The following is a 25,522-nucleotide window of genomic DNA, read 5'->3' as shown; positions in this document are numbered from 1 at the left end:
ATTAATTCTTAACCCTTAATAAAGCCTTTCTGGGGTAGTTGCGCTTTATTTCACAAGCCTGTTTTTTCACTGTTACCTCGTTTTACGTGTTGCTATTACAAAGTGGTAGTAGAGGCTTTACTGTTCTGTTATGCCATTTTGTACTTTTGTGTTCCATCCAGTTCCCAGAAGTTCTTGTGTTTATTGCTTAAAATGGTTGCAGTCCAGACTACTTTATTCTTAAGTGCAGATTTAGGGTAAGTGACTTCAGAAATTATAAAAAATGTGGAGGAAGAGATTTGTGATGGCTCATGTTAACCAAAGTTTCTTTTTTTTTCTAATTGCAAAAAAAAAAAAGGTATTCAGAGTCTTATTTAAAATACTGAAATAGGGGGGAAATGACATTGCTCCTGCTTCATAAAATAACCTGTATAAAAATCCTTTCAGCTGAAGATTCTAATAGGCTTTGGACCAGCAGTTCTAATAAATGAGCTTTTGAAAAAAAGCCTTCAATTCTTGTGAAAACCAGTTGTGTCTGTTCTATTACTGTTCTTTAGATAAAGCCAACTGCTTTTTGTATTATGTGCTAGAATATAAGAATAACTTGCATTGTATACTTTCTGCAGACCTTCTTTTGGAGGAATTGGTGCCAGGTTTAAGCACAGATACCCCAAGCAGCTAGTATTTTCTTCAAGTATTAAGAGTAAAAAGCCTAAAAATAGAAGTTCTGTTTCTTTTTATAATGCAAAACTATATAATATCTAAAACCTGATACACTGTTGTATATGAAGACACAACATGAGAACATGAAGAATGTTGTAAAAATAACAATGTTTTGGAATCTAATTAAACACACTGTGGAAATAGGTATGTTTGTTTCAGGAATGAAAAGTTGATAGCTTTCTATAACTCTCCTATTCTTGGACAAATCTAGGAGGAGAAGAAAGCTTCTTTCTTTAGAGGAAATCTGGGAAGAATAAAGCCTCCGTTTTTGAACGTATGCAGCTTGAAAGAGTTGTAGATACTTCTCCAAAACCAGGCAAATAAGACTGTTTGCTGTAAACACAGTACAAATTGTGAATTTGTAAACTGTAAATTTCATCTTACAAAATAAAATTCTTGAGCATCTTTCCATAGCGAGTCATGGACTAAAGTATGATTATACTTCATCTACTGTCTCCTTACAGCATTAACAGAGTCTGCCTGTCTTAAGAGAATTCTCTCTTCCTGGGTTTTTTTTTTTTTTTGGGGGTGTGTGTGTGTTTGGGGTTTTTTTTTTTTTTGGGGGTTTTTTTTTTTTTTTTTTTTTGCAACTTTATGAAACCAAGATTCTAGTCTTGGCAAAGTAAACCTTACAGAAGCCTTATGTGAGAAGGACATAGGTATCTAACCTGGAAATAAGAGTAGATGGTTAAGTGTACCGAGTTGGGAAAGCAGTAAGAGCATACTAATGCTCTGTTAAGAAGCACTGCTCTTAAAGGTTTTTTTATTGCAAATGGATTTTATCTGTCCTCCTGCTATATGATACTTTTGCAGCTCTTTGTAGTCAGCTGTCAATATTTGAGGGGTTCCCCCTGCCCCCCCTGTTTCCTGTTGGGTTTTGGATAATGAGGTAGATTAATATGAAAATGCACCTTACTAAAGAACATGGTTACAGATTTGGTCAGTAGATTTTTGTATAGCCTGAACTTGAAGTAAGAGATAGGCAAAAGGCTGCCCTCAGTGGCAAAATACAGGGATCAGCTGGTCTGTGATAACTAGCTGTGGTACAAAGAAAAGGCTTTTCTGTAGTATTTGCAGTATTTCACGTGGAGCCTGGAAACCACTGCTGTACCTGCTGCAGTTAGTGTTTGGTATTAGATCTTTCTATGTCTCAAATTCATTTTTTGATGCTGAGATCAATATCAAGGTGAACTTGTGTTTATTTTTCCTCCTTCCTTCCCTATACACATGTGATTATATGTTGTAATAGTAGATCCTGTAAATGGTTGCTGAAGCCAGAAGTTTGAGAAAAGGATGACATTTGCATGAATAATGTAATTTCAGTAAAATTAGATGAAAATGGCAGAGAAGGAATGGATACACCTTTGCACTTACCTTTAAAGGTTTGTGTGCATGTTAGCAGAGAGTACTGCCAGACTATATTGAACATGAACAGTTTGGGAATGTTAGGGATTTGAGCTAGAATGTAATACTGTGCCAAAAACCAGCCTGAACCTGATTTGTCTGCAGCTACCATTTGTGTCACTGCTGCATAATGCATTATCACAACTGAAAATAAGGCATGGAGTTAAAAACAGTCTTCACAGAATCAGTGAATCACTGAGGTTGGAAGGTGCTGCTGGAGATCATTGAGTTCAACCAGCTGGAGCAGACTGTCTAGGACTGTGTCCAGGCTGGTTTTGATTCCAAGGATGGAGACTCAGCAGCTTCTCTGGGCACCCTGTTCCAGTGTTTGATCACATTTCTAATAAAAGGTGGTTTGGTTTTTTTAATGTTTAAATGGGATTTCCTCTATTTCAGTTTGTGCCCTTTGCCTCTTGTAATTTCATTTCTGGAACTGTTGTGAGTCTGGTGCCTTATTCTTCACCTTTCCCCCTACTTCCCGCATCATGTATTTGTACATGTGGAAAAGTTTCTGCCTTGTTCCAACCCCCCCCCCCCCCCCCCCCCCCCGCCCCTCCTCAGCCTCTCCAGGCTAAAAGTCTCAGCTCTCTGAGCCTTTCCTCATGTGACGTGCTCCAGTCCTTTAGTCACCTTTGTGGCTCCTCACTGGACTTGCTTCAGTGTGGCCATATTTGTTCTGTACTGGGGACCCAGGAACTGGACACATCAATACAGATGTGACCTTACCAGTGCTGAGTAGAAGGGAAGGGTCCCCTCTCTTAACCTGCTGGTTGTACTCTGCTGCATGCAGTCCAGCAGGCTGTTGGCTTTCCTTCCTACAAGGGCCACATTGGTGGATCATGTTCAGCCTGTTGTCCATATAGGAATGCTAGGGCCCTTTATGCAAAGCTGCTTTCCAAATAGTTTCCCAAAGCCTGTTCTTGTGCTTGGGGTTATTCCTCCTCAGGTGCAGGACTTGACATTTCCCTTTGAATTTCATGAGGTTCTCATGAATTGGTTCGTCCACTTCTGCAGCCTGTCAGCGCCTACCTGAACGGTAGCATGCCCATCTGGTATCCCAGCTATTCCTCTCATTCTTGTATCCTCTGCAAACTTGCAGAGGGTGTTCTCTGCCTGATTGTACAGGTCATCAGTGAAGAGGCTAGTGTTGGCCCCAGTGCTGGCCTCTGGGGCATGCCACCAGTGGCAGGTCTCCAGCTGGACCTCTTGCCATTGGTCATAACACTTGCAGCCTGACAGTTCAACCAGTTTCCAGATGAGTTCACTGCCCATTTACCTAGCCCATACTTCATCAACTTGTCCATTACGACATTATGGGAGACAGTGTCAAAAGCCTTTCTGATATAAACAACACCTGCTCTTCTCTTATCTGCCAAGCCAGTTGACTCCATACATATCACTCTCAGGTCAATTAAGCATGTTTTCCTCTTCACAAATCCACCCTCTTGTCCTTTGTGTATCCTTTGGAAGCCTGCCTTTTTGTCCCTTTCCCAGACTGAAATCCAGGTGGGCTTTGGCTTTCCTAACCCCAACGCTGCAGATAGCATCTCTATGCCTCCTGTGTCACCTGGGTCTTGCTTGCAATCCTTGTACGCTCCCTTTTTACATTTGAATTCAGTCAGAAGCTTCTTGTTCATCCATGCAGGCCTCCTGCCACCTTTGCTTGATTTTCTGCACGCTGGTATGGACCATTCTTGAGCTTGGAGGAGGAGATCAATGAAAATCAGCCAGCTCTCCTGGACCCTTGCTCTCTGCGTTAGTCTTCTGTGGGATTCTTCCAAGCTGATGCCTGAACAGTCCTGTGCTTCTGAAGTCCAGGGCTGTGATGCTGCTATTTGGCTTTGTTCCCTTCTCCCAGGATCCTGAACTCCACTGTTCACAGTTACTGTAGCCAAGGCTGCCCCTGAATGTCACACCCCCAACAGTTCTTCCTTGTTTATAAGTATGAGGTCCAGCAGATTGCCTCTTCCTTTTTCGATCCTCAGTCACCAGAGCCAGGAAGTAACTGTCAGCATATTCCAGAAGCCTACTGGATTGCCTGTGTCCTGCTGTGCTGATAATAAAATTAATAAAGATAATGATATTTTTGTGTACATTTTTTGTGAGTGCTTTCTGAATTGTTTTTGTACAAGGTAAAGTAGGAACTACTCTCACAGGTTGTTGACCAGGAATTATACAGGGGAATTAAATGCAAAGAAGAGGAAGCTTCATTATGGGATTAATCTGTTATAACATACAACAAAATTTAAATGCAGGATATAAAATTGGTAAGAAAACCAGTGAAGAGGTTTGGTAAAGGACTTAAATAAAACTGAAACAACAGCTTACATTCCTACTGTTAAGTAGCTTTTAGTTAGTTTTATGTCCATTGCGTATTCAAAATCTGGTTGAAAATAATTTGGTAAATTCTGCTGTCTTTGTGTCTTGCTGCGTGTTAGTGGTGTGCATGTATCACCATTGTTTGACATACAGTATTTTGTGCAAACACCTCATGTTTTTCAGATCTTGGAATTTGCGCCATTTGATCTGGAGTTGCAGTGTGGTGATTTAAAAAAAAAAAGTAATTTCTCACTTGAAAGACAGGGTTAGAAAATATGTTGTCCTTTTACAGACATAGTAAAAAATGAAAACAAAAACATTCAGAAGAGAGGCACTTCTTTAGTACCAGATATTTTTGCATATTCCTATTACTGTCACTTATGTAATGAAGAGCTTGGCAATGTGCGTAGTAGTTTCGTGATTGATAGGTCACACTGCATTCTCACAATTGGGACAAGACTGGTAAAAGATATTCCTAAGATACACTATGAACTTAATATAACGCTAAGAGAATTTTTTGTTAAGGATCAAGACCTGCTGTTGACTGAAAGAAGATTGTAGTGATACAAGGCAGATTTTCTGCTGAAATACAAGCAACTGTGATGAATTTAGTTTAGGTGACTTGCTGTTTGTTACATAGTCACCCTGTCATCTTCCACTAAAACCTCCTGCACATTTCTTGGTTTCTGCTAGTGGTGGGGTTTTTACCCCTATGCTCCACACATTCAGCTATGCTTGTTTGTCTTTAATTTATTCTGAATGTTGGAGTTTTCAATAACTTGTTTTGTAGGATTTCTTGGCTGTAATATTAGTACTCCCCTGAGCATTGACAGAAGTCTGATACTTGATACATCATGATTGATTTAGGACTTGCTTGTTAAAATGGTATGTTTTTTCTTGAAACTAATTTCATTTGGTTTCACTGACACATTGATTTCAGGCTTTGAATGTAGGTCTCGTAGACTGTCTAGAACTTTTTGACAGCATTTTATGTGGTGTGTTCCTTCACATACAGAAAATTTGTTCACATGTGAACAGCTTTTTAGTTTGCTGAAGTATACTGGTTCAGGTGGTTTTATACTAAGTTTCAGGTGCTGTTCCCTGGGTTTGTGCACCTGGGTTTCTGGCTTAGGTTGTTTGATTTGGTCTTTAATTAATAGGAATTTCTTCTGAGATTTTAAGTGCTAGTGTATTTATTTCATATTTGCTAGCCATTAAGGGTGGGATTTTTTTACCTTTTTTGTTTGCATTGTAGCCCTGACCTTCTCAATTAAATAAAATAATTAAAAAATCTTTGACCCATAACTCTATCCAGCTTTTGCAGAAAGGGAACCTGTTACTTGTAATGTATTTTGTTTTGTATTCAGTACAGAGGGAGGCTTTTTAACATGTGACAAATATAGATTTAATCATTCATGCTCTATTAAGTTTTTTGGGTGCTTTTGTACGTTGTCATTCACTTCCACTGTGCAGTCTAAAGGTGAGGACCACTTAATGCCTTCTCTCACCCTATTCATCCTGTCTTCCTGCCACTGAATCATTACTTCCTCCATGGTTGGAATTTCTTTCCATTATTTAGTGTATGGCAAAGACACTTCTAATGCATAAAAGACTTGAGAAAAGCCATGGAAATACATGCCGGTTTTGCAGTTCTGGAGAGGATAGTTCTAACAATTCAATAGAGAAAAAAAATAATAGTTCTTACTACCATGAGTAATGCTGGTGGTGTAATTGTTGTTGCTATACCTGTGTAGCATAGTAATATAGTTGGTCATACTGTTCACAACATTTGCACTCAAATCTTCAAAACATGTTGGTGGTGTTCCCCATCTGTTGGGTGCTATTGAGGTTCCTCCAGGGGACTGTGCCCAGTTTTTGGCCTTCCCAGCAGGACAGGACAAGCTGGAGAGAGGGAAGATGTTCAGGGGCTGGAGTGGAGGCTAGTGGCACCACCTTTGCTCAGCCCGGAGCAGGGAAGGCTGAGGAGGCAGCTGGCTGGGGTCTTCAGCTGTTTGAAAGTGAAGGGTCAAGAGGGAACGGTTGCTGTAAGGGAAACTCCAGCTGAACACAAGGAGAAAAAATTCTTGTTGAGGGTGGTTAAACATTGGAACGGGTTGTGGGAGGTCCTGGAATCTTCCTTTTGAGACTTTCAGCGACTCTACTGGGTAAAGATCTCAACAGTCTTTTTATCAGTAGTCTCCAGTGACAGTGGACTAGAACTGCATGTTGTTCTTTAAATAACCTTCTCTTTTGTTATGTTGTAAAAACCTTATTGGGATGTGCTTTGTAATAAAAATGAGGTATTTCTTACTTTTGCTAGGAAAAGGACACCTATCTGAGCCTGCAGACTTCTGAAAAATTGGGAAAATGGAATTAGATTTACTGCAAAACACTGACTCTTCTGTCATTCTTGCGGTTTGGATTATTTTTTTTCTGAGGCCTACCTGTATAGTACTTCATGAAGATGAAGTTTTCAGTATAGTGTAAAGCTCAGCAGAATTGCACTATTTTGGGTGGCATCTGTTTTAGAGATGAATGTGTTTCAGGCATAAGAAATAATAACAGATGATTCATCTTGATCTTGTGCCTGTCTTGGGAATTTTGGTGTGATGAGTGAAGAGGAGATGGCTTTTCAGCATCCAGCATGAGTTTTGACTACAGTGGTGATGAGGTCAAATTTACGGTTCCTCTTTATCGCTTAACTTTAGAGGATGAAGCTTTGGTAAGGAAAATTAGAAGAAAATTAGAATCAGGTTGACTTCCTTAGGAGCTACCTTGTCTTGTGTGGCTCCTGTATTAACTACCTTTTTGCAGGATCTGTGTTCAAGTAAATGTGGAGGTACAAATCTGCTTTCTAGAGGTTTCTTTCTCTGCTTATCCTTATGTTGGGGAATTCCAGAAATTGTATTTTAAAGTAAGTTCTTGGAAGACCTTTATGTTTTTCTCATTGTGCTTTAACTTTTTAGAGTAAATCATTCTTCTCTGTCAAGATCTTGGGAATAAGGAGTAGGAAAGAGATGGATCTGAGATCAGCATGCTTCTGAGAATGATAAATCTTGATGGTATTGGCTCTGCTTATACCCTTTCATAATAGTAAGCACTCAAAAATATTTTTAATCTAAGCAGCGTGGGATTTTCCACAATTTTTTTCTATATAGAATGTTGATAGGGATTTAAAAATTATTAAATTGGGTTACAGTCCCTCAACTTCTATCTCTCTAGTCCCTGCTGGCTAGAACACAGAAGTCCTTGCTTCTAGAACTAGTTTCAGATGAGGCTTTTTATTTATTCATTTTTATGAATTGAACAAAGATCACTACCACTCAGAAAACCAGTTTCCTCTAGTCCCTAGGAAGCTTTTCTTCCATCTCCTCCGAGGTCTGTCTGTGTTTGTGCTGGTGGTCTTCTAGCAGTCTCTGGCTGAAGTGGTTCACTGAAGGGTCAAGCAGCAAGCTGTTGGGCTGACCAAGCCCATCACTTCTAGAAGTCAGTCATGTAAGCTTTTCATGTAGACTTCAGAAATCATTTGGAAAGTGAAACTTATTTATTATTAAATACTTTTTTTTTTAATGCTGATGAATGCTATCATGCTAATGTGAGAAAACTTTAAGATGCTTACTGTGAAGCTTCCTTTGAGGGAAGGTATAGTGTTGTTTGTCTTACCTTTCAGAGGATGCGCTGACTGTTTTAAGAGTTTGGAAGGATGAATCGTGCCACCAGGATAGTGAGGTTTAAAAGTGTAATTTTAAGCGACACACTCTTACTAAGATCTACTTAGATATCATCCCTGCAGAGCTGTGTGTGTTGAGTCTGCGGTTTTTTGCAATCAGTGTATTTCCCTTTAGTGGTAACCACTAAAAATTACCCTGGGCTCACAGTGTAATTGAAATTTTGAGGCCAGAGGGTGAAGCCATTGACTTCCTCTCTAAATGCAATGGGGCAGTGCTTCTAGTTAAAGGAAAAACAGGTCTTTACCAGTGCTACAGTAGTATTTTGCATAGTTTGTTTTTGTCATAAAAGATTTCTTTTATCCTGTGGTTAAGAAATAAAAAGATCTTAAATTCCAGTGTTTGAATCATGTCAAGTCTCATGCTGCAAGTAGTTGCCTGTTACATACAAATTCAGACACCTGGTTTCTGCACTTTTGATCGTTTAGACACATTACAGTAATGCTCTAGTTTTACATAATGCTTTTCACATTCTGTCTGAAAATATGTTCAGTTATCTGAACTCTAGAAATAAGTAGGATTTTGGATGTACTCCTTTCTTTGGTGTAATACATGGCTACTTTTAACATCTGCTTCGGCTGTACTTCACTGTTTCAAATTTCCATATAAGGTGCTTAGATCTGTCCATTGCTGGGCTAGGAACCTGAGCTTCTTCTGTTGTATGCCGCTCCAGGAGCTACACCCCATAAAGTGAATTGCAACACCACCTTTGCTGTGCCTATGTTTTGTGAATTTGAGCTTTTGCTCTCTAGAAAACCATGCTTTCTTCAGCTCTTTTGTGCTTCCCAACAGAGATACAGAAAATGGGGAAAGTAGAATTTAACCTATTGGAAAGTAAATGTTGGTCAGAAAAAATATCTTTCTGCCTATACTCATGAAATTTTTTGGCAAGAATATGGCTCTAGGCTTTTTCTGACAGTAATTTTCAGTTTCTGTGCTTTTTTTCTAAAGAATTCAAATGAATGTTATAGAATTGAAAGGTATAAAAAGTACTAGCCTATGGTTATGCAGGTTTCTTCTTTAATTCTGATATCACAATCTCTGCATTTCTGTAGGACAATTTGAGAATAATGCTATATGATAATGGAAAAAGTAGGAAGGGAGTAGAGAATTGGTTTATTGTCAAAAAAAAAAAAGGCTATGGAATGTAGCTTGTGCAATAATAACTGCGTGCTGAAAGAGTGGAAGGCATCACCGGTGAAAATGCAGGGCCTGTGTTCTTCAAGCAAAAGATATGGTAGGAAGCAAGTGATGTAATGGAGTGAAGACGTAAAAATTCATGAATCTTATTTCTTTTGTGCATGTCATCAGTTTGCCCATCACTTAGCTCCTCTACAGTTGCTCTTGAGCTCACTGGCCAATTTTGACCAAATTTCAAGGCAGGAAGAAGGTCTTGGAGATAATGAAGTGCCTGGAATATTGGAGCAACTTGGTAGCTAAATGGAAGCGAAGCCCAGGTTAACGCTTCACACTGAAGGTGAGGTGGGGGAGCTCTGGTGGCCAGTCAGCACATGCATGGCTGCTGTCTAGCCAAAACCCTTATTCTTTCCTCTGATGGGAGGAAAGATGATGAGGGGGAGATACACGATGTAAAAGACAGAAGTCAGTTCTACTACTCGTGTAGCAACTTGATACGTTTAATTTGTTTCTAAAATAAACCTTAAGCCTTCTTAGAATTCCAAAGCTCCCTGGAAAATATGTTAACTTCTTTTAAAGTGTGTTTTCTTCCAAGTCAATCCACCTTTGGATAAATGAAAGCATTAGTGAAAGCGTGGAAACTTGCAAAATGGTGGGGAAGAGCTTTGATCAAAGCGCATGTATTTTATACAACAGAAAATACTGGAAATTATTAAAGGTAGTTTCAGAGTATGTCGGATGACTGATCTGATAACATTGTTCGTGCAAAACCTGGTTTGGTCTGCATGGGAAAAATGATAGAGAAACTGAAGGAAAGTTTTGTTTTTTCTAATTTCTTCCGATTGCCTAAATTGCCTGGAAAGTTTACTAGGTAGGTAGAGTTTATAGAGCTCAATCATTGAGTTCTTTTTTCAAAAGTAAAGAGTAGAGTTTGAATCTTTGAAGACACAGCATATGAAAGCAAGATAGGGTCTAAACTAAAATTTTATTTGTAAAAAATAAATGGGGCAGGGGTGTGTGTGGTTTTATTGTTTGTTTGGTTTGGATGTTTGTTTGCGGTAACTGGGGTTCATCTGATGGCATTTATGATGATAAATTCCATCACAATTTGTTATAATAGCCTCTGGCACTGTGTGACTTAAGTCAAATTTGGGGGCAGTCAGAAGAGAAAGCTAGACAGAAGTCACCAAGCTGTATTGGTTAACAAGCTGTTTTTATTTAACTCTTCTTCACTTCAGAGTGACAAGTGGTGAGACTTGTTTCTCTGCTGGGTTCTGTAGCTAGAGTGTTTTAGTCTGTACTGCATTATGTTGGCTCTAATCAATACAACAAATTGTTTGACAGGTTTGAAAATCTGAACTTGTAGCTTTATTTGGTAGCATTTGTTAGCTACTGTATTTACACTGTATACCCTTAGAACAGAAAAGTGCAGATGTGACAAATGCACATTAGTAATCTGATGTCTTAGAATCCATGTCCCCTGCCCCATACATCTACAGGAAAAAATGTGTTAATGAATCTCTCTTGTTTTTTCGTCAGCCAGCTGTAGGTTTCCAGTCAATGGTGTTCTCTTAAGGACTGTCTTTTTATATATTCCCTAACTCTAGAGAGTGGTAATTTTTAAATGTCATGTTTTTAAAATTTGTTTGAAAGTAGTGGGTGCTGCAGTAATATTTAACAGGAGTTAGGCTTCAGACTGCAGTGAGTAATTCAGTATTAATAATGCTTCCAAGTGGCACTTTCCTCTGTAGTATTTGCATAACATTAAAAATGTGTGAGGTCTATTCAGGCCTTAAATTTATGAGACCACAGGTGGGAACAAGAGAAAGGCATTTGGAAAGGATCCTATGAAGAGTACTTTGAGATCTCTTTCAGTGTGGAGGTGAAGTGGCCAAGGAGGGCATTAAGCATGCATGGGCCTCACGGCTGGAGTGTAGCTGCCTTGGAGGAGTTGCTCTTGCTGCTGTGCGAAACCTCCAGAGAGATGTTGAGGAATGTACACACCAACTTGCATGTCATGTTCACTTACAACTTTTTTCCTGTTTTGTTTCAGGACATGTGTACTATGACTCTGATCACTACCTGAATTTCAAGAGAGCTATTGTAAAAGAAACTTTGGTTTTTATTCTGAAATCTTAACACCTTGAAGAACTAGGGCTCAGTCTGAAGTTGTGCACTTGTGTTTGAGTCTTTCTGACTTGGGTGGTGTTCTTTGTTGGAATAGAAGTAGAATGGACATGCAGTGTCTTTTCTTTGATGTGAAAGTGGTGTATGCTTCATCATTATATCACTAAAATTCCAGTATCCTCTTCTGCCTTTTTTATGATTTTTCCCCCTACATGGCTACATTTGGAACAACGAAGGAAATGAAAATTATAGGATACTGTAGAGATAAAGGGGAAGTTATGACTGTAGATAAATAGTGAAAAAATACATTGTGAACTGAGATAATCATTAAAAATAGTGCTCTGATGGTGCAGATGGCAAAGCTGAAAATTAGAAATTGACCATCTGCAGGAGTAAGTTGTCATTTAACATAAACTTATTTTTGTTACTGTGGTACACTAATGAAAAAAACCCTGTATGTTTAGAATAGCAAAATAAAGTTGTTCTATGAAAAATAAGATTAATAATACTAAGTAGTATGTTTTCCAGCATGCCAAAACTGATTTTCAGTTTTGTTCCCCGCACCCCCAAGTTCAGTCAGTGATACTAGTTAAGTGAAAGAAATATTAAGAAATTCTTAATTGTATTTAAGATGGGTCTTCAGCTTTCTGTTGGAGCTTACCTTTCTGACTGACAGCTCTTTAAAGTCCTTTTCTCACTCTGCCCGTGGACTGCCTTCCAGCTGAGGGAAGGCAGGGGAAGCAAAGGAGGTGATTATTTTGCTAGCCAAGTAACTTCAGTTGCTTCACACGTGCTCTGGTAATTTTATTTTAATGAAGATTTTATTTCCTAATTTTAGCTGGCTTCAGGAGGAGCTCAGCTAGTCTAATGGTCTGTTAAGTGCGGCTTTCATAACTTCAAAATCTGTACTTGATGTGGAAGGACAGCCTGCTATTTATCCCCTATGGAATGTCAAAGTTGTATTTTGAAATAGACCAGCTAGTGAAGGCTTGAGAACCCACTATACTAACCCAAATATTAATATTTCATTGAAAATGCCTTAGTATTGAATAGCTTTTGTATTTACCAACAGTAGTAATTTTTAATTTTGTTTCTCTTCTTACAATTTTGAGTTCAGAGAAAGCAGGAATATGCCTTTGTTCTGATTAGGCTGGCAGAATGCCTTCCTGTGCAGCGTGACATAGGTGTTGCTTTCCGAGATCATCTTGCAAGAAGCTCAGGCAGTTCTCAATACACAAACTGTTCGGCTTTCTGAGCAGCCCCTGGTCTTAATAAGAGGATATTGGGCTGTAAATTAAGGTGCTTCAGTGTGGTCACACTTGGCGATTAGCTTTATCCAAATCTTGTATTTAGAGATTGGTAGATTATTAAGAAGACTTAATTGTATTATAATAGACTTGCTGTGTAAATAAACATCCTGGTAGATTGAAAGGATTTTCCCTATAATCACCAGAGCTAGCATGATATTTTCCTATGTGTTTCTTTCATACATTAATGTATGCAAGGATTGTTTTTTGTCTAAATGGAAATTTTAGTATTCTGAAGCCCAGTCTTGGACAGGGCAAGTAACTTCTGGCTTTGGGCTGGGATCAGAAAATAGCAGAGCTGATCACACGGAACTGCAGGGTAGCGAAGAATATGAAGACAACAGGAAGTACCTACTAGAATTACTCCTGTAGTGGGGCTCAAGTAGTTGTAGACCCATGTATATTCAGACAGGATCACTGATACTGTAAACAGAAAACCTTCTTTGAAAGAAAATATGTGTGATGTTAGTACTGAAGGCATTACATTTGATGTGATTTAATGTAGACACTTTTGCCATTGTTTGGGGATGGGTGGGTGTGTGGGAATGACAACGACGACGTGACACTCAAACCCCAAAAACATCTCCCAGCTCTCTTAACTTGATCATAGCTGCATCATTAAAACAGTGTACAGTATGCCTTCTAGAGATTCACATACTATCCAGACACAGTTAGTAATGTAGCTTATAGTTGTTTTCATGAGGATGAATTCAGTGGTGGCGGTATGTTACGGTGGCAATAAGCATTGCAGTATTTTTTTCATGTTTTGGTTGGACATGAAAAAATTGGCATGGAGAGAAAGTTCAAATTTAAGTCACGTTGCATTTCTTTGAGCGGAGATGATGTAAAATAACCAGATGAATAGTACTGATGTGATTTAAAATGCATTTAACAAATACACTTGGTTTTAGTTCTTCTTGGTTTTGCGTTTTCATCCTCTGTCGACTTATAAAACTAAAGGCAGCGAGAATGAGTCAACAATGAAATAAAATACACAGTTGTGTAGACATGGGTTAGACAAACAGAAAATTCCACAGGAGTGTACGGTCTTTCTTTTGTCATCCAGGAACTTGTAGGTGAAAAGCAAGTGATACCTTATGAGGTGTTGAGCTGTAGGTAGTAGGGATGATAGCTCTTCCATGTTCTCATAGGTTACATCTCATTAACACCATAAATATTACAGAAGTGGGCAATGGTATCATGGAAGTATACTTTGCATCAGTATGCATAGCTTATATTTCTTATTCAGCCCCCACTAAATTTGGCTGTGCATTTCTTAAATAGAACAGTGGTAGAAGCTTGCTTCCAGTTTCTAAAGATTGCCAGCTGCCTTACTAGAGTTCAGTTTGGGGACTCATATACTGTTTTCTTTTTTTTTTTTTTTCTGTCCAATATATCCATTTTTGTGGAATAACATAAAAAATTACACTTTCCTGTAGCTGAAGTTAATAAAAAAAAAAATCTGTTCTTACTTGGATACCTGATCATTCTCTGAAACAGAGGAAGAAATCTGTCAGATAAAGGGGAAGAGAAAATGCGTCTTGTATCACATCCTAAACAGAAGTTAGGATGTGGTTAGTTGAAAGTGTGTGTGTGGTACAAAGCTGGTTAGAGTAAGGAAATACCGAACCAGTCCACTGAAAATGGCTGAGGCTAAAATCCAAGGAAGTGAGCAGTACTTGTGCTTAACTGGTAAACTGGTAACTCAAGAGAAAAGGAGTTTTCTTTATGTCATGGCTCTTAACCCTTGATAGATTGATATTGCTATCCTGTGGCCTTCTTGGAAGCACACAGGATGATGGTGGAGTCACCTGAGAGCGGAGGCAAGAGGATTTTTGAAGAGTTAGGGAGCCAGATTGATCAGTACCTCACTTCTGCACGAGTCTTTAAAATGTTAGTAGAACAACTCTCTTCATACGGTTTAGATACTGTGAAGTGGTTTGCAGGAGGTGGGGTGTTTACAAAATCAATCACAAAAATACATTGCTTGATTCATCTAATGAGCTTATATGTTGATTAAAAATACAAGTTGCATTCATGCAGAAGAAAAATGGCACTTAGGCTAATATCAGTTATTTTCTTTTGTCCTCAGTTTGTGATGGAAGAGCCTGGTTTTTCAGTACTTGGACTACTGGGAGAGTTGCAGCAGACTGGTACAAACGTATTAAACAGCCTGAAATGGTACTGTGCCAGCTGTTTTACAGTTGCATTATTTTCCCCTAAGGGTTTCTGTTAATGTTTCTAGTTCTATGAACTGTATTGCATCTTAAAAAGAAGTTGATATAGAAGGAAGGAAGCACTCCAGGTTTTGTTTTGTTGTTGTGGTTTTCTTTTCTTTTTTTTTTTTTTCTTTAATATGCAGAGAGATATCTTTTGTACTCACTGTTTCTTCCTTTTTTAATGTTTGTAGCTTTTTGCAACAGTGTCAATGATAGGAAAGAATTCAGAATGGAAATCATATTTCAGCCTCTTCCTGCTTTTGACTTGGTTTGTAGGAACTTTTCTCATTGCCAGTCTTGTGAGCTGAGCAGTGGAAACAGTATTTTTTCAGACATGCTTTTTCTTTTTGTTCTTGTGCACGTCTCAATTTCATTTACTAAATCAAACCAGATTTCCTCTTAGCTTCAGCATCATCATTATTAGTCTACACCCTGTTGGTAACCTCTGAAATACGTTTCAGTTGCTTTTGAAATTCTTTTTAAGTAATCACTGTGTACAGCGGTGGTTAATAGTAGCAAAGGGGATTGAGAAGTGCTGTAAGGTCTTCTATCTCTTTTGTATTTGGGACAAGAAGAGTGACCAAAATCTTGTCCTTCCTAGGACCTTGTAACTTCTGGTAGAAAATAATTGCTTTCCAGACTTGAAAAATGTCTTATCTGTTGTGGAAGAAATGAGGAACCAGTGAAGATGCTATTTGTTGCTTGTGTGTATGCATGATTTGTTCTATTTTTGAAGCAATTAAATGTCAGTACAAGGAAGGAAATATTAGTTGCTTGGTGTAGAGTGCAGCAAAGCCTTTGTTGTTATATTGGACAATTAGTGACACTGAAATTCCTGTTAACTGACTCAAAGTGTGCTGATTTCTTAACTGGACAGATGATGTAATAATCAGGGTTGCTTGTGATGGGACTTTCTCTGTCCACTTGTGTTCTCAGTCCAGTCATAGTGTACTGAAGTACATTTTCACTGCCTGACTCTTAAAAGATAACTTTAGAGAATCATTTTCATGCATTAGCCTATAGAGAGATTCACAGTGCCTTCTTACACAGGCATATTCTCTAATGATAGCTTGACTAGAATTAGTTTAGTGGAAAAAAGGTTTTCATAGTAAAGGATTTACACTTTCAAAGAATTTGGTGCTCTTTCTGAACGCCATCTTTTTGGGACTTGCTTCGGTGTGTGCTGATGATGTGTATGGCTTGCGTATTTGCTCGCGTACAAAAAGTATCCAGAGTCATTAGGAAATGGAAGCCCTTCGTTTTTGCGAGCATGAGCTGTGTTTTCTGTTTTGGAAAGCTCACTGCAATTTTCAAGTAGAAGTCTAGATATTGGAGGGACATAATTTTAGGAAACCTTGCCTCTTCTCTACTGTTCCTCTTGAGCCTTCCAGAGTTTGCATATAAGACTCACAGATTCTGAGAAATAACAAGTTGAGGATGTTACATTTCTTACCTGTTTTTTAGCTCAACTACCTCAAAATACTGAGATCCCAAATGTGTACTGGGAGAAAACATTAGACTTTGACAGGTAGTCTTTGAGAGGACATGATGCTTTGGATAGGCTCTGACTTTTTCAGTTAATAAATCAAATAATTGAGGCCCAACTTTATTGTATTCTTGGAATGTTAAGTGGTTTCTTCTTTATTTTTTTTTTTTTGGGGGGGGGGAACTGGTTAGTAGTAGAACTTTGAAACTTGGGTGTCATCATCACCTTTCTTTTCCTCCCTCTTTCTTTCCTCCATTAGTCAAAGCTCAGTGTATGACAAGGAGCTCTTTGGGCAATTGGACATGGAGACCTTTGGAGCCTGCTAATGTTGATGGGTGTCCTGTCATTCTGTAGTTAGGCAATGAGTGCATATTTAAATACTCTGTTGTTCTTTTTATACTCCAGAAGGGAAATTTGGTGTGAAAGCCTTGCTTTTAAATTTTGGGCAAAACTTTATAACATTTTTAAAAGTTTAAAATGTTTAGAACACAAATTGTTTTGGTTTTGCACTAAACTTTGAAGGAAGGCATAGTAAATTGTGTGTTGAAGGCAAAAAGGGAAGCCCTTAAAACGTACTTTTTAGGGCTTCCATCAGTGCTTGTGCACTTGCACAGGGATCTTCTAAGCAGAATCTCTGAACCATAGTAGCCATGCGTAGGATAAATAATTAAGGTCTTCCAAAAAATCTTAAAGAGTAAAGAAAGTAAGGTTAGAACAGAGGAGTGCTAAGCTAGTGGAATTTGATTTAACCTTGCGCTAGGAGGGAGATTGTCTCTTCCGATTATCAGGAACAGTTTTCAGTAATGGCAGATCAAATTTTCAAGTACACAGACTGACTTAGGAAAATTTTGAGAAAGAATCGGTTTTAAGCAGAAACTGCAACTAACTGTTGAAAATGCTGCTCTTGCAGCCCGTTCTAAGCTCCTCCTTTATCTAAGGGACAAGCATTTTGATACTGACTTTTTGTGGCAGCTGTCAGGCCAATACAGCTTGTTTCTGAAAATGTCCTACTGCCCTATATTGTTCCTTGTATTTTTATCTGCATTTAGACACCTCTGCGTGAATTGCAGTGGTGCATGAGCACTGGCCAGATTAGAGGGGGAAGAAGCCATAATTTTGTTTTACAGTTTCCTTAAAACACATTTGAAAATGAATGCCAAAAAGTAACAAGTTAATAATGGCTGCTGATGTTATGGGAAGAGTTGCACAAATTTGATTCTGAGGTTTAAGTGACTTTTAATATCCCACTGTACAGTAGGAGACTGAATATACTATATTAAGAGTTTAAATACTTTATGGGGAATAAATACTGAGTAATACTTTATGGACCTTAAAGCAGATAATTAATAATGATCTCTGCAGAATTGTACTAAAATGCTGTTTAAGAAGAACCTGGTTGATGTTGGTTTTAGTACAGACCAACAACCCCTCTCAATTTTCCAGATCTCCTTTCCCTTCTTCCCTTCACCTTGTTTGGCTGGTGACAGCATTCTTCCACAGCGCACCTAACATGCAGCAGGCCACTCTTCCAGCCATGTGTAGGCTGCCCCACACATTCTGCCAGCATCCCTGCTGCTGGTCCTGCAGGGTGCTGGGACCTTCCTCGTTCCAGTGTTGCTATCCTAGAGACTTTGCTGCTTTATTCTGCTCCAGCATCTCTGCAGTAACACCCTGCTCTGTAAGACCTTCCCAAACATCCTCCCTCTCCAAGATTTCCTAAGCTTGGATAGTTATGATGTCTGTTGTGAGGAAGTGTATCTGTTCCACCCAGTAATAGTTGCTAAGCAGGACATTTCTTCTAGCCCCTTGGCAGCACAGGCTGCTTCAGTGCAGACCATTTAACTTGTACAAGGAAATTTTATTGTTTTAACATCATGAGCTCTTTAATCCCCTTTTTAAGTGCTTTTTCTGAGGCCGTACTCATTTTGTGTTGTGCTTTGCACTGATACTACTGTTCTCCCTTTTTTGTAATTATATGTTGTATGTCACAAAGAGTCTCTACTATCCTTGCATCTTAAAATGAACCAGAATAGAATAGAGCTGTTGTAGACAACTGTGTCTTGGAAGTTTGCAGACTGCTTATGTCGGTGAGAAGCAAAGAGGTTGGCTTGGACTCTGGCATTAATTCCCAGGGCCCTTGGGATGAGAAATTGGAACAAGATTTTTTTGTTTGGTTGGGTTAAAACAAATGAGGCCTTATTTGTATAACTGTTTTCAAAGTTACAAGCTGCTGTTTGGCCACACCATTTGTTTGACCCTCATGTACAAGTTTGTTTTATTTCCAGGATGCTTTTACAGCACCAATTTTCTTTCACATCTGAAGTATTTTTCAGTTGTTAGAGGCTGTTACTGAACCAGAGAGTGAATTGGCCACCTGCTCCTATAGCTGTTCCTCCACGCTTTCTCAAGAGAGAAAAGTCTTTTGCGTCTCACATATCTTCTTCCTTGAGGCAGAGGATGAGCGCTGATGCAAACAGAAGGCTGCCCTTCCTTATATGTGTCTCATCACCTGTGTTACCCTGCCCTTTCTGCAGGAGCAGCTGGACCTGGGAATGGGGGGACCTCAGAGGCTCATTTTCTGGTGGGGCCTGTCTCTGCTTGTTCCTTGGCTTCAGGTCAGAAGGTTTGGGTTCTTTCTGTCAGTAGGGAGATGCTTGGGATCTCAACCACACTTCCAACAAATAACACATCCTAGTTTTAAATTATTTTGAGCTACAGCTGGCAGTGTTTGTCTTTCTGAAGCATTGTTAATTAATTGTGTTGAAACTGCAAATTATTGTGAGTTGTTTTCTGCGACTAGTCTAATAGTTCATGTAATCATCAGGTAAAATGTGTATGTGTCTGTGGAAATTTCATGTATTTCTGAATCTCACCTCTGAAAGAGACGAGGGAAGGCAAGGTAGGCAGTGAAGACACAGAAGGTGAGGTGCATGCTGAAATAGGGTGGTTATTTGCAGATTGCAAGAAAGGACTGTGTAAGGGAAGAAACTTCCAGTATTTCTGCGGTTTCTCAGGATCCCTGTAGTGTTGGGCCTTCCGTTTCCCTATCAATAGGTCTGTCATTCCTCATTACAAAAGGCAGGCAGTATTTCTGTGTAATGCTATCAGTACTCTGATAGATTTCAAGGGGAGACTGATGTTTAAGAACCCAAATAATTTTTGTGAAAACTGAATTTCTCTTGACTTTGAACAGTTGCTTATATTGTGCTGTGTTTAAAATAGGAATTGTAAGCTTTTGAATTTCATGAAAACACAGAAGACATCATCACAACTGTGCCTAAGCAAGTTTAAGATTCATATGATAGGAATTTTTACACTGAATTGTTGATATTCTGACTGGTTGCAGCAGCAGCAGGTATGAAGGGGGGGGGGGGGGGAAGAACAAGCACAATTTGAGCATGCCTTTCTGTGTTTATTTTAGTGAGATTTCTTAGATGTTCTTATTTCCCACTTTTTTCCCAAGAATGCGTAATTTGGCAGCTTCGGAAGTATTATTTTGAAGAATATTATGCAGTTCTGTCAGTTAATCTTGTTGAGTTGACACATGGTTGGGTGGGAAGGGAGACTGAACAGGAAGGAAGGTCCTTGTTCCTGAATGTCATTACTGCATAGCTCTCATATCCTCAAGGATTACCCGGACAAAAGCTGAGTCAGAGCACAGCAGCAGTCTGCACTACAGCAAGACATGGCCCAGTTCAGGATTTTGGACTGCATGATCAATCACAAATGGAGTTTCATATGTAACCTGTATTGTGCGTGGAGTGGTCAGGTTTGTTGTTTGCTTGTCCTTAAGTATTTTAATATGATTATATAATTGGGGGGGGAGGCTACAGTTTATCTCTTTTCCCCACCCCCTAGTTCTGTTAAGTATGTAGTATTAGAGATGATGCCATTTGCTAGGGAGTTTTACTAAGCATACAAAACATGCTTTGACTATGTAATTGCTTTTTTTAACACTCAGAGTACTTTAGATTGTTCTCTTATTCTTTAGCTTTGAGGTGTTTTACTTCAAGAATTGCACAAAAAGATAAATATCACATACAGGAAGGGGGAGATGTGCCAGGATAAACTGCATTGTTAATAAATACAAAGCCGATAATGTTTTCCTGCTTTAAAAGAACTCAAACATCTTGACTATTTCAAAATACTTGATCATGAATATGATTTAAAAAATAGTTTGAGGGGAGGTTGTTACATATTTTTTTAACATATAGGATAAAATAAATTTCCACAGGATGTTATTCAGTTCTTAATATGGACAGATTTAAACCTAATTGACTGACTTGCTGCAGAACCGGAGGAAAAAAAACCCCTCCAAAACAAAACCTGCCTGGGTTTTGAATGGAAATGTTATAAAATAGAATCTGAAGGGTTTAAATACTGAAGGGTTTAAAAAGGTATATGCAGTTCTAATATGACTTTCAAGGTACTCTAGATACTACCTGTATTTCTCATATAACATTTAGCCAGCCACTGAAGAAAATGTATTTTATTCTTCTTTGCTGTAAGGTGAAGGTAAGCATTTCTTACAAAGTTGCATTTTCTGTACAGTAACTAGAAGCAGGTGATTCAGAAATATGCCCACCATGCACAGCAGTCATTTGAAACAATATGCCATTTGAAATACAAACAACCTCTGTATGTCATGTCTGTCCTGAAAACTTCTTAATGGGGAAGATACATTGCTGTGTGATGGTGCTGGTGTTTTGGTGAAGGCTTTTTTTGTGTTTTTTTTCTTTTTAACATGATGCAAAAGCTGATTCACAATGTCTGGGTTTTTTGAGTCATCTTGTGTTATAGGTTAAAGTCTCTTCTGCTGAATTTGTAAAAACAGAGGAGACTTGAGGCTTAAGTCATAATTTTCACAGAGGCTTAACTGTTTCACTGTTTGATCTAGTTTGCTTACACATATGTAAGAATTCATCTGTATAGGCAAATTCAGTATGACAGTTGCTTCCCATATTTCAGCGGAATCAAGAAGTAAGAAAAGGCTTGGCTCATGATGTGGGCAGCCCCATGAAGTCTTACAATGAGTTTGATGTAAGTAGAGGGAAGGGAAAGGGGGATTGTTTTTTGGGCAGATTGAAGTGAAACATTTTAAAAAAAGCCCAAAAAACCAGCACCACCACCTCCCTGCTTCCCACCTCCACCCCACCCCCCAACCAACCCAACCCCAGAACAGGGTTCACATAGTATAAAGACTGTTTCTTACCTTACCTTACCAAGCTGGAAAGAAAAAAACAAGCCTTAGATCAATATACTTCAAATTACTTGCATGTTTGAGGTAGAAATGTTGTTGAAGTGTTTGATCTTGCTAGATTTTAAGTAGACTATGCAGTTGCTGTGTTGAGGTTTTTTGGTGTTTTGGTTTTTTTTTAACTGAAGTCAGGTCTCTGTAAACCATACATTTTAATGAGTTGCTGCTGATATTTTTCTTTGAAATGAAGCTGAAAGTTCATTTATGGGATATTGCTGCAGCTACTCTTATCCTACTGCATTGCAATGCCATGGCAGAAGTGGAGGTGGTCAGATCTGGTGAGGCATGCACTCTGCTATGTTACAGCAGTGTTGCTCTCTATGTTCTCCACCTAGCAGTGTCCAAGCAGACTGCTGGTGAGAAAGCAGATGAGTGACCTGTGAAGTTTGAGACTAACAGCTCTTTCTCAAGTGTAACCTCAAAGCACAGTTTGGTTTATGGTATCCTTCTGTTAATGCAGCTTTTTTGGCAATTTCTATCCAGCACCAGTAAAACATCAAGGGATGAATTGCTGCTTGTGATCTGAGAGCTGAGTTTGAAGGCTTGCCTTATAGGAAAACAAGTTTTCTTTGAAAGAGTCATCAGAAATATATATTCAATAAGGAGGTACAAACCTACCTTGTTGCCTGTATGTGACTAATAATTTCTCAGATCAGGTTACAGAGGCATTCTAAGGATTTGTTTTGTTTTTACTGCCCCCCCCCCCCCCCCCCCGGCATGCATTTCCCAAATTTTTTTTGCGTTTTTTGAAACAGTAAGCGAACAAGTATGAAATAGGCAGGAATATTTTCTTCTGTCTACCATGATAATTTAGATTTTATGAAAAGTACTTTCACAGTACAGCATGAAGGTTACCATGACTGGAGACAGTTGCCCTTTTCACTCTGATGCAGCAAGCTGTTACGTGCATTAGAATGTTTTCAAAGGGTATGCTGTATTTTGTACTAAATCAGAAACTTCTAAAATAAAATTATTAGATTATGAAAAATCAGTGTAGTTCTGTTGATGTCAGTGAATTACAGTTTTTAGCCCAGTCCTTGGATGGGATTGATGGCTATCATGTGATCCATGAATAATCACTTGGAAACCACCTGTGGTACTCTTAAGAGTAAAGAAATAAACCAAATTGCTTGCAGTTTTTCATCTTTCACTGTTTGTTCATGGGGCAGCTTCATTACCTATCTTGTATTCTTTCTTAAAAAGAGTTAATGCAAAGTACTGATGTGCCTTGCTTCTTTTCTGTGTTGTCTGTGACTTTTGTCTTGTGGGACATGGGGAAGATTTAAGTGTGAGACTCTTGTGGGCAATTTAGAACCTGAGTGTGATTTACAAATACAGGACTACTGAAGGAGAGTAGCAGGTAGAAAGTTTGTATCCTGTGGAAGAGCGCACTATAAATAGTTTTCTGTGTCTGTATTTACCCAGACTGCCCCAACAGTATAACAGATTATTAATTCTATTGTTACTATAGTGTGGTCTTGGTAAACAAGTAATTTTCAGTGCTTTTTGTTTTTTTTTTTTAAAAAGTCTGTGTGTGTGTGAGAATGTTTTAAAGCTAAGGCAATTTTTTTTTTCCTCTGATAGTCTGGTGTTTATGGAGTTGTAGTCTCAGAATCATAACTTGGCATACTAGCCATGATCCAAGTAAGAGTTCTTCAACAAATGTATGGAAGTGCTAAGTAACGTTTTTTATTCAGTAACATAACAACTAGGTTCATCTTCTGTAAGATGCAGAAGGAGCTACTCCTCTGTCCTTGTATGGTTTTTTATCAGCCTTCAGCATGCAGGCAAACTCTTGATGTGCTTGGTACATCTATTCACCTTGTGGCCATGGTGGGATATATTAGAGCAAGCATGTCTAAAACAATAAATACCACTTCTTTAGATGGTTGGAAGAATTACTGGTAGGTAATATAAAGCAGATGATGTAACGGTTTTGTGTTTTTCTCCTTGCATCACAAATACGTTGCTTTCAAGTGTTAGGTAGGGAACAGTAGACCACCAGAATGTAGGTTGTCTTGCCAGCGAAGAGCGTTGGACGTCTTATCACTGTGGTCTAAGCAGGCTTTTATTAGTTTGAGGAAAGCAGACCTTCTCATGTGGTGTTCTCACTGGTTCTTTTCTGAACAACATCTGTATTATATTTTTTTATCTTATTACTGCATCCTGACCTCTAAAAATAACAATAATGTTCTTTAAGCCACATAAATATTTAAATCTTGGGTTTCTCAGCCAGAGACAGGTATTCTGCAAAGCTCTGTAAACTCATGGAAGGGTGAGCCTGACCACTGAAGTTGCTGTGCTTGGAGGAACCTCCTCATCAAAGACTGTATTGATGTGCATGTATGTATGTTAATATCTTGTGAAGTTATAGCAGCCAAGAACTCTTTATGTCTGTTTTTTTTTTAACTTGAGTTCATTATTGCAGATTATATTTTCTGTGAGGCAGTATGTGAGAATGAGACACTGCAGTGCAAGCCTGGCTCTCATGTTGCCTTCAAGCCCTGGAACACAGCAGTACTGCAGCAGCTGCTGCACTGCAGCTGTTTCTCTTCTTTTGGAGAATCTCTGCTAACGTTAAAAAAAGCTTTCCAGTCTTCCAAATCTGCCACTTGGAGGATGAAATAACAAAGGTGGCTGCATTCCTTCAGAGATAGGTGCAGCTGATAATGGTTTTGAAATGTGATGTTTATGTTGTCTTACTGTGCTCTTTCTTTTTATCTGCTGCCTCAGGGAGGGAGGGAATATGATAAAAATCTTGTCTCGTAGCAGTGCAGGGTGTGATGCCTTTAGTTTTATTGAGTAAAAGGTGTAAAATCATTGCAGGAAATAGCTGGTGACTTCATTCATTGTGGGAATTCACATTGCTGGAGAAATACATTTTGTAATGTCCAGAAGTAGGTTTCAGGGAAGTAGCTTGGCAACAGTGAGCAATCCAAGCCATAGTAATAGGCATGCAAAGACAAGCAGTTCCTAAATAAGCAAATAGATTTGTGTTAAAATAAATTTCTTCTCTCTCCACACCAACTTCCAGACAGAGATAAAAATGTAGATTTAGTAATCTGTATCATCCGTTCTTATTGACATGCTCAATGTAAATTGTGAGGAAATATGCAGGACTGTGTGATGTGAGGAAGTCATGCAGGATCACATCATAAGTCAGCATTCAGAAGCTTCTGGATTTGCAGCTAAACTGAAAATCCTGTGGACAACTTTCTTCTCTTTATCCTCTTAGTGATGTCTCATCTCTGGGCATAAAGATGTAAGATTTTTTTTTTTCAAGTTAATGACTTCACAGTCCTTTTTAAAGCATCTTCTTGTGCATTGTATCTGTAAATGAAGTTCTTAGCTGAAAAAACTGCTTTTCTTCCTCTGTTATATGTGCACAATCGAGTACAAATGTAGGGTTTTGAAGTAATTTAACTTAGGTTTTAGGATATATGGCTTTGCATCTGTGTGTGCTGATTTTTATGTATTTGGTATAATACAAAAGCCTTTTCACTGCTAGGTTTAAGACTTAAAACTTAAGTGCAACGTTATATAGTATCTTCAAATGTCTTGAAACATGGGACAGGATTATATTTATGTGGTGAATTTGTCTGCAGGAGTTTATTAATAGTCTCTGTATTATAAAGCTTTAACAATGAGTAGCTCAACTTGTATATTTAGAGGTTATTTTTGAGGAGGAAAGTTGCGTATGTGGGGATGTAAAGAATCTTGACACATTTGTCTTACAAGTTTTGTGGTGGTTTTGAGCCATGTTCTCTGTGTTAAACTTCCTAAGAAGTTTAGGCTTGATAGGAATAGTTCTTCTCTCAAGTCAGTTCTTAAAACTC

General features: G+C 38.6%; 1 protein-coding gene across 6 annotated transcripts in view; it reads left to right on the top strand.

The window, feature by feature from the left end:
* ARHGAP21 (Rho GTPase activating protein 21) overlaps window positions 1-25,522 on the top strand; it is a 118,990-nt gene that overhangs the window by 14,150 nt on the left and 79,318 nt on the right. Inside the window, exon 1 of one of the 6 annotated variants that reach the window (XM_056335978.1) lies at window positions 20,054-20,198. The exons of the other annotated variants lie outside the window; for them this stretch is intronic. Within the exon in view, the coding sequence (XP_056191953.1) occupies window positions 20,115-20,198 (84 nt within the window). The 5' untranslated portion in view covers window positions 20,054-20,114. Of the gene's footprint in view, window positions 1-20,053; window positions 20,199-25,522 lie in introns of those variants that run through there. 6 annotated transcript variants of the gene reach the window in all.

The sequence above is a fragment of the Falco biarmicus genome, chromosome 4 (genome assembly GCF_023638135.1).
Source record: "Falco biarmicus isolate bFalBia1 chromosome 4, bFalBia1.pri, whole genome shotgun sequence".
In the NCBI taxonomy this organism is placed as follows: domain Eukaryota; kingdom Metazoa; phylum Chordata; class Aves; order Falconiformes; family Falconidae; genus Falco; species Falco biarmicus.
Note: the sequence above shows the minus strand (reverse complement) of the source record. Positions and strands in the feature narration are given on the sequence as shown.